Here is an 8,689-nt window from a genome sequence, read left to right as displayed (position 1 = left end):
ACGCCCCCGCGCGCGGCGCGGGCCGCACCGCCCATGCCCCCGGGTCACCGACCCCGCCTCTCGGCCCTCTCGGCCCTCAGGAGCGTGCGGGAGACCGGCGAGGGGCGCGCCGCGCGCCGCCTGCAGAGCCGCCGGAGCGCCAGAGGCATTGCCGCCTCCGCTGGCGGGGTTCCCGCGCGCCCGCCCGCGCCCGCGCCCGCCCACGCCGCGCCCGCGGGCTCCGGATGCGCCGCCCTCCTTCTCCTTCTTCTCGATGGCAGTCCACGCGTGCTTGTCGACGGGTCGGCGGCGTGGTCGAGGGGAAGGTCGCCGGCGGCCGCAACTCTGCCGCCGTCGCTCCGCCGGCTCTGATCGAGTATCGGGCGTTGAGGCGGCGGCGCAAAGCGGGTCTGGCGCATCCATCGCCACGAGCCTCGCGGCCGCGGTCGTGGCACACCTGGTGGCGGCTCTCGAGGCCGTCTCTACGGCGCTTGACGCCGTGTGAGGTCGCCGGCGGCCGCACCTTTGCCGCCGTCGCTCCGCCGGCTCTAACCGAGTATCGGGCGTTGAGGGCGGCGGCGCAAAGCGGGTCGTGGCAAAACGCTTTCTCGCGGTCAAGAATAGTCGGGGACGAGAAAGAGGGACGAGAAAGCGTTTTGAATTGTGCGGGTAATATCGAGATTACGTGGCTGGGTTCACAGCGATTGTAGGAAAATGAAGGGACCAAATCACGGTCGCGGCCTTCCGACTCGCGCCTCCGCCTCACTGGCACTATTGTAGCCCTGGCCGGTGCGCGTGTGAAGTTGAAGTTCCGGAGTAAAAATTCGAACGCGTTCTCTCACGGTGACCAAGAAATGTCCACCTCAGAGGCACCTCCGGAGGCAGGCCGCCGCACGCCGGCGACACAGCTCCAGCTGTCGAACTGACCCGCAGCTCCTCTCAGAGCGGGAACTGTGACGAAAGTTGACTGAGGCGGTTGTCAGGAACCATCATACGGATCACATGGTGGCTCTCTCATGACGGGAGACCGCCCGACCACTCCTGGGTGGCACTGCCACCGGTGTCGCTCGACGTCCTGTCGACAGCGTGCCGACAGCGACACAGACCATGTGGGACGCGTCGAGTATCGACCTCTACTGCTTACCCAGCCTTTGACTGTATCCTGGCTGTGGCCCCACACCCACTGGTGTCCATCTCAGAGACCGCAGGAGGTCATGAGGGTCGATGGGAGTGCCAACCCCACAATGCCTAAAAACCCAGCCCAGTATGCAGTATGATACAAAAAACGGAAATCTACGTGCCAAGCGATTTCCGTCATGCACGTATATACGGGATCGTACGTCACAGATCGGATCCGTCCACAACTTCGTACGCGAGGCCCTCGACCTCCACCGTCTCGACGTGACGTACGTCAGCGGCGAATGCTGTCCGGACGGATCGTAAGGCTCAGTCAGTCAGGCCACCGCTGGAGCCATCAAGCTAGGTACTTGTAGAAGCTGCCACTCCCGGGAGGACGCTCGGGAGCCTCGGGCTCCAGGTACTCCCGGCGGATGAGGTCCACGACCATCGCGTCGAAGTAATCCCTCGCCATGTGAAAGCCCGTGCTTGGCCTCGTTCTGATCCAGTCCTGCGCCTGCTCAGCCAGACCCTCGTGCTCCACCCGCTTCTCGCGCATCATCACCTTGATGATCGCCCACTCGACGACATGCTTGCGCTCCAGCTCCGCCTGCTTCAGCGCCGCGTCCTTCTCCTCCTGCGTCATCTTGGGGGCGATCATCGGCACCTTGATCCGCTGGTGGCGGTCGGAGAAGGTGGCGTTGCAGCTCAGCGTGTCGGTCGGCGCGACCTCCCTGCCGGCCGGATCCTTGGTCAGGATCTTGTACTTGCCGCCGCAGAGCGAGAGCACGTAGCGCTTGAGCTCCTCGGCGGGCAGGTTGAGGTGGCCCTGGATGTCGGAGAAGGTCATCGAGTCCGCCTCGTTGAAGAGCAGCAGGATGCAGGCCTGGTAGGTGGAGACGAGCAGGTCGTGCTCCTTGCTCTTCCCCGAGGCCGTGAACTTGCCCACCACGGTCGCCGAGCCCAGCGAGTGCACCCACCGCAGCCGGCGGTGCGAGGTGTGCGAGTCGTAAAAGGCCTTGAAGGTCTCGACGCACTGCAGCATCTCCTTTGGCAGCTTGAGCTCGTCCGACTTGTACTGTGGCCAGAAGCCGGTGGTGAGCACCTGCACCGTCAGGTCGGTGTCGAGCTCGAGCTCCTTGTCCTTGACGTGCTCGGCGAAGGCGGACTGGATGTCCTGCGACAGGTTCATGTCGGTCACCATGCCCTCCAGCTTCGAGGTGAACTGCGCGCCGCACCGCAGCTTGAGCTTGGCGATCATCGAGCGCTCTGCGCTGGCGCCCACTGAGCGCGCCAGGAGCAGCCGCTTCGCGAGCTGCTTCCTGTAGAACTCGACGAAGATGTCCTTGTCGGACAGGTAGCCAAAGAGCCGCACCACCTTCTCGAGCTTGTCCTCGAGCGCCTCGTCCGAGAGCTACTCGGAGGGGGGGACGGGGGCGGCGGCGAGGGGGGGGGGGGGGCCGGTAATGGACGCGGCACCAACCACGGCGGTGGGCATTGTGGGGCCCCCAAGGGTGGGGGTTGGACTGGTGGCGGTGGGCTAGGTGGCGGCAGGGAGGGCAGGGCGGGCTGTGGGTGGTGGTGGTGGTGGTGGTGGTGTGGGGGGGGGAGGGGGAGGGTTCGGTCGGCGGAAGCCCCCCTCTTAGGCGCGGAGCCTCCCCTCCCTCTTTGCGTGCGACCGAAAGTAGCGGTGCCAGAACGCGCCTTCCGACAGGTTGTGCGGCACATTGTCGAGGAAAGAGCGCTGCACCCTCGGGTACTTTTCAAAGATGCGCGCGATCATCCCCGGCGTGAGCGTGAAGGCCACCGTCGCGGCGTTCGCCTCCGGCTGCTCGCACCCCGCGGCGGCGGCCGTGGCGGCCGAGCTCTCCGCGTCGGTGGGCTGCTGCCGCCGGGTCGAGAGGCCCTCGCGCTGCATCGCCGCCCGCAGCAGCCCGCGTCGCTGCGCCCAAAAGTCGGCGGTGGAGAGCGCCCCGCCACCCACCACCGACTGGTACAGCCGCCGCAGCTCGGGGTCCGAAGAGAGGTGCCGATCGGCAGCCGCCTCCTCGGCAGCGCGGGGGGAGCTGCGCCACCTGCGCCGCCACCGCCTCCGCCGCCGCCTCCGCCGCCCGACTTTTTGAGCAGGTTGTCGCAGAAGGTGGAGAGCAGCTCGGCGGTGGCGCTCATGCCGATGTCCTTGTTGACGAAGACCTCGAAAGCCTCCCTCGCCGCCTTGAGAAACGTCGCGTCGCCGTTAAAGTAGCCCTCGCCTGGCGTCGAGCCGATGATCTCGCTGTACACGCCGTCGAGGTCGAGCAGCTCCTGCACGTACGCCATCAGGTCGCCCTCGGCGTTGGCTGACTGCTTCTTGACCAGCGCGAGGCCAGCGTCGGTGATGTGCTTGCGCACGATGTTTGCGATCAGCGGCAGATAGATCGGGACGAGGCTAAACAGCTCGACCATGCGGTGGTAGTGCTGCCTCGAGAGGGTGGTAGTGCTGCTGCCGCCGCCGCCGCTGCTGCTGCTGCCGCCGCCGCCGCTGCCGCCGCCGCCGCCGCCGCTGCTGCCGCCGCCGCCGCCGCTGCTGCTGCCGCAGCCGCCGCGCGTAGAGACCGCCAGCAAGTTCTCGAGCAGCTCGCGCACCCGAGGCAAGGTGAGGTCTTCAAAGGCGCTGCAGGCCTTGCGGTAGGCGTTCTCCGCGACAGGGAGCTCCGTCCCCGCCGCCTCCCGCTGGACAGCCTGCGGCCAGCTGCAAGCCCGCGCGCCGGCTCGCACAAGCTCGATGCGCTGGGCGCTCTCGCTCTCTCCGAGCCAGTCGAGGATCGTCTGGTTCCACAGGGTCACGATGGCAAACGCGGGCAGAGCGCCATGGCAAGCGCGCGCCGAGTCCTCGAACGCGTCAAGCGAGTCCTCTCCTGCGACCTTCCGGCACCACCCGATCATGGCGTGCGCCCTCGAGCAGTACGGGTGCAAGTCCAGCGCCGCGACGTAGAAGCGGGTCGCCCCCTCGAGGAGCGGCAAGAAGTTGGGGCGGCTCCGATCCATGCGCATGGCGCGCGCCAAGAGCGCATCGCCGCGCTCGACCTGCTCCGCCTCGACCTGGCCGACAGGCGGGGGCGCGTGCGGGCTCCGACAGGTCGGGCAGCGCGTGCACTCGTCGTCGTACTCGCGCGCGTGCGTGGCGTAGGTCTGGAAGCAGTCGAGGCAAAACATGTGCCCGCAGAGCAAAATCAGCGGCTGCGCCGGGGCCTCCAGGCAGATTGCGCAGCAGTCGTCGTCGGTGGCGCGCACGCGCCACACATCATCGAGGAGGCGCTTCGGCACGCGTTGAGCGGTGGCGCCCTGGGCAGCGCCCTGCATGCTGGAAACGGGGGGACGGCCGGGGTCGAGGGAAATCGAGGCGCGAGCGACGTGCGACGAGGGAGCGGCCAAACAACCTCTCCAGCCAAGCAACCCACCAGGTGCAAAGCGACCACCCTCGGCAGGGGTTTGGACTCTTTGCGGGTAAGGTATCAATCCACGGCCTGTAATTGAGCCACAGCTCACCACGAGCACGCAGCGACAAAATGTTGACTGTATGGAAGTCGAGGCTGGTCCATAGGAAGAAGCTGCCGTGCGAGCCGGCAGCAGGCTGGCTCGTCGTGGATGGTCGCGGCGACTTTTTTCGGCGTCTTTCTTGATAGTACCGAACGGTACTTTCGTTTACCCACACTCTGCGAGTACCATGAAAAAGAGAAAGCCGCCGACTCACATGTCCGACTCCTCCCGCTCCCGGCGGAAGCGCTCGCGGCACAACGATCCGGACGGCGCGGGCCCCTCGCGCGACGCGGCGTTCAAGGTGACCGTCTCGGGCGGGCATCGGTACCCGCCAAAGCTCGTGGAGCAGTGGCGGCAGGGCACGCTGTGCGACTGCACCATTGTCGTGGACCCCGAGACGTTCAGCGGGCATCGCAACGTGCTCGCCGCGGCGAGCGGCTACTTTGCGGGCCTCTACTCGGGCGCGGGCGTCGTGATGCGCGAGCGGAACGGCGGTCCGGCGCAGCTCGAGGGGATGTCCCCCGAGGTATTCGGCGCGGCGCTCGAGTTCATGTACACCGGCGAGTGCGGCCTGCCCGAGACGATGCTGACCGAGCTGCTCCAGGCGGCGTCGCGGCTCCAGGTCGAGGACCTGCTGCGCGCGACCACCCAGGCGCTCAAGCGGCTGCGGCGCAGCCACTAGGAGTCACTCGTCGTGAAGAATGAATGCATGCGACAGGCGCTCAAGGAGCGGCTGCAGCCCTCCAACTGCCTCGCGATCTGGGAGCTCGCCGAGCGGCTTGGCCTCGCCGAGCTGCAGGAGCACGCGCGGGAGTCGGCGACGCGCGATTTTGAGAAGCTGCAGTCGAGCCCGGAGTCGCTCTTCCTCTCGCTGCCTCACGCCCGGCTGGCGACGCTGCTCGCCGACATGAACCTGAACGTCGAGAGCGAGGACGCGGCCTTCCAGGCGATGGTTGCGTGGGCGCGCCACCAGCAGCCCGCTCCGTCGGAGGCCGAGCTCGAGCAGCTGCTCTCTCTGATCCGCTTCCCGCGCATGACGCGCGCCTTCCTGGTCGACGTGGTCGAGAAGGAGCCGCCGAGATTGGCCGAGATTGGCCGAGATTGGGCGAGATTGCCCGCAGATCACGCGGGGTGGCGCCCGAGCCTGTAGGAGCCGCTGCTGCTCGGACACCCGCGCGGCGCAATCATCTACGCGCAGTCCTTCCGCGAGGTGCAGTTCTGCGACGACACGCCGCGCGCAAAGAAGCGGCTGGTCCGCCTGTCCGCGTCGAACGTCAAGTACACCGACCTCAAGGCGGAGATGGCGGTGCGCATCTGCGGCGAGATGGGCGAGGTCAAGCAGGCGTGCGAGCAGCGCGCGCCAGGCGCCTCGGAGGCGGTCGAATGGAACGAGGACATGGTTGACTACTTCGAGGAGCGGCACCGCGGCGCCGGGCTGCGCATCCGCAAGATCTCGCAGGAGCTGCAGGCGGCGGAGCTCGAGCACCCGTCGGGCGGCTCGGACCACTTTTGGTTCCCTTTCAACGTCTTGGCGCGCGCCGCACGCCTTGGCTGAAGCGCCTCCAGACCCCACCCCTGGACTCCTGCACTCCTCCCCACGCGCCCCACCCCCCGGCACGTGTGCCACATGCGCCCTTTCGCCTGCGGCTTTGTGATCTGTGATCTGTGCGGGCGTGTGCACAAAACGCTCTGCACGGACTGGCGCATTCCGCGGCGCCGCCTCGCCGCTCACGGCGTTTGGCGAGCCTTTTTTCCTTTCTTCAATGCTTGGCACGTTGGTGTCGGCTCTGAGGGCGGGGCGCGGCGGGGGCGCAGGTAGAGGTAGGGCTGGCGTGGGGGGCCTCAGGTAAAGGTAAGCCTGTCTCAGACCGCCGGAGGTAGAGGTAAACGGAGCCCACGTGAGGGCAGGTAAACGTGGTCCCGTGAACGAGCCGAGCCGAGCGTGACGAGGGCACAAGGCCGCGAGAGCGCTTCGCCTGCGGCGCGCCTGCCCGGCCATGGACCAGGCTTCACCGCCGCTTGCCGACGGCTGGATTGAGGCGACGGCGCCGGACGGCAGCGCCTACTACATTAACACGAGCACGCGGGAGACGCGCTGGCAGCGGCCCGATCCAGCGCCTCCGCCGCCTCCGCCGGGCGTTCCGCTGCTAGGGGAAACCCGCAGCGCAGAGCTAATCGGAGAACCGTGTTTACTTTACGGCCCATCCCTGCGACCTTCCCTGCGAACGCGCATCCCCCAGGGCTAGGGCTCTCTAAACCGCAACCCGATACCGAGTGAGTGAGTGAGTATTCTTGATACCAAACCACGACGACACACACCAGTCGACACTCGCATCGGTTGCCTCCATGAACGGCGGAGCTATTCTCGCACCCACACCACACCTGGCTCCAACGTGGACACGCCCATAGCTGGGGACACTACTAGGTCACGCATGGCATCAGAAGTTCTATCTCTGGGCCCCGAAAGGCATCTCTAGCAAGCGTCGTTACGCATGCGCCCTCCCCTCCTGGGCGCATGCGCCTCACATCTCGCCAGAGCATAAGCCCTTGGTGTGCGACGAGACGAGTTTTTCGCCATCTCGGCGCGCAGCAAGCCGCCCGCCGCAAACAGCCGGAGGCATCGCCGCAGCGCTGGCTGCGCCGCGGTCCCGCACCCGTCGACGACGCTCCCCCCGCGGAAGACCGCGCGTAGCGACGCCTTGTCGTTCGAGATGAGCGCGCTTGAAGCTCGCCCACCTACTGCCCCTGAGAGAGTTGGTTACTGAGTGGGATCAGCTCCCCCCCTTGGGTTCGAAGCCGCCACAACCTCACACCCAACATCACAGGTGGGATCAGAGAGAGACTCCACACCGGACACCGCCCGGGCACAGACTCCCTACCCGTCGGATCGCACAGGGCCCCCTCGGAGCAGCCACAAACAATCACGCATGCAGACGACAGCACAGACAAGGAGAGGAGAGAGAGAGAGAAGAGAGAGAGAGAGAGAGGAGAGAGGAGAGGGTGAGGGTTTGTGCACACGTGAGGAGTGGGGAGGGTGTCTGTGGTGGGTTGTAGTCCTACTACGTGGTTACAACCACGCGCCCCTCAGGAGCTTAGGTAGAGTGGAGCGTCCCAGACGCGCCTCGGTGCCTCCCACCGGGTGAGACCATCCGGATCTATCTGCCGCGCCCTCCGTACGCAGCAGTCCCCGCGATGGCCCACGGTCCTCCGTCGCCTGGTTGGCCCCCTGCCTCCCTGTTGACCCCCCAGTCCTCGTACTCGACCATTAAATAAACTCAAAGGTCCACCACAGCCTCCAGCCTCCACCTCCACCGTCGAGCCGCGATCGCTGCCGCCCGCGACGCCGCCCGCCGCGTCAGATGCCCGCGACGCGCGCGTCGAGTCGAGTCGGAGAGCCGCGCCGCACCAGCAGCAGCATCTGCACCAGCAGCAGCACCAGCAGCAGCAGCAGCAGCACCAGCAGCAGAGAGAGGCGCCAATTTTGAGGTTGACCGAGACAGCCTGGAACTGGACACACACACCCGATACCGATCATCTGGCCCGCTGGGTGCGCTTCTTAGCTCCCCGGCCCTGGATGTGAGGCTACTGACTGTGCACTCCAAGTTGCTCCAAGCGGGCAAAAGAATTTTACGCGCGCGCACGTACACTGGGAGAGCGAGCACGGGGTGTCGACGAGACTAATCCGGGCAAGGAGGGCCGGCATGGTGTTTCTTCTTCTTTCGTGCTTTTGCCGCGCCTTGACGAGATCTTGAGCTGATCTTGAGACGAGAGAGAGCTGCGCTTTCTGTTTTAAATGCTTTCGGCCATCTCTCTCTCTCTCTCAGTCTCACCTCACAACATCGCTGGGACGGCCCACGGCCACGCGTGACTCCAGGCCGCGCCACCTGCTCTAGAGGCACGCGCCGCAACAGTGCGCCAAAGCCCCCTGCCTACTACACCCTATCCTTCAGTAAGGCGCTTGCCGCCGTCGAGGAACTGGGCGGTGATCTCAACGCGACCGCCACGCACAAGTTCGCCTTGCTCCGCGAGGAGCAGGGCGACCGCCTAGCCGCTTTTGCCGACGAGGAGGAGAGGG

The 8,689-nt window shown here is 66.4% G+C and overlaps 2 protein-coding genes across 2 annotated transcripts; one reads left to right on the top strand and one right to left on the bottom strand.

The window, feature by feature from the left end:
• Positions 1-1,229: 1,229 nt before the first annotated feature.
• Positions 1,230-4,536, bottom strand: EMIHUDRAFT_470695 (hypothetical protein). The gene is made up of 3 exons (XM_005766062.1): positions 3,212-4,536; positions 2,822-3,170; positions 1,230-2,509 (listed from the first exon to the last, which is right to left on the bottom strand). Exons 1-3 carry the CDS (start codon positions 4,435-4,437, stop codon positions 1,454-1,456), a joined length of 2,631 nt encoding a protein of 876 aa, XP_005766119.1. The 5' UTR covers positions 4,438-4,536; the 3' UTR covers positions 1,230-1,453.
• A 291-nt stretch (positions 4,537-4,827) lies between these two features.
• Positions 4,828-6,293, top strand: EMIHUDRAFT_371011 (hypothetical protein; the record flags this gene model as incomplete). Its single annotated transcript, XM_005766061.1, has 3 exons — positions 4,828-5,272; positions 5,333-5,674; positions 5,765-6,293. Coding segments are annotated over 3 exons (1,192 nt in total), but the record flags the coding sequence as incomplete, so codon positions are not given.
• Between the last annotated feature and the right edge of the window lie 2,396 nt (positions 6,294-8,689).

The sequence above is a fragment of the Emiliania huxleyi genome, assembly GCF_000372725.1.
Source record: "Emiliania huxleyi CCMP1516 unplaced genomic scaffold EMIHUscaffold_524, whole genome shotgun sequence".
In the NCBI taxonomy this organism is placed as follows: domain Eukaryota; phylum Haptophyta; order Isochrysidales; family Noelaerhabdaceae; genus Emiliania; species Emiliania huxleyi.
Note: the sequence above shows the minus strand (reverse complement) of the source record. Positions and strands in the feature narration are given on the sequence as shown.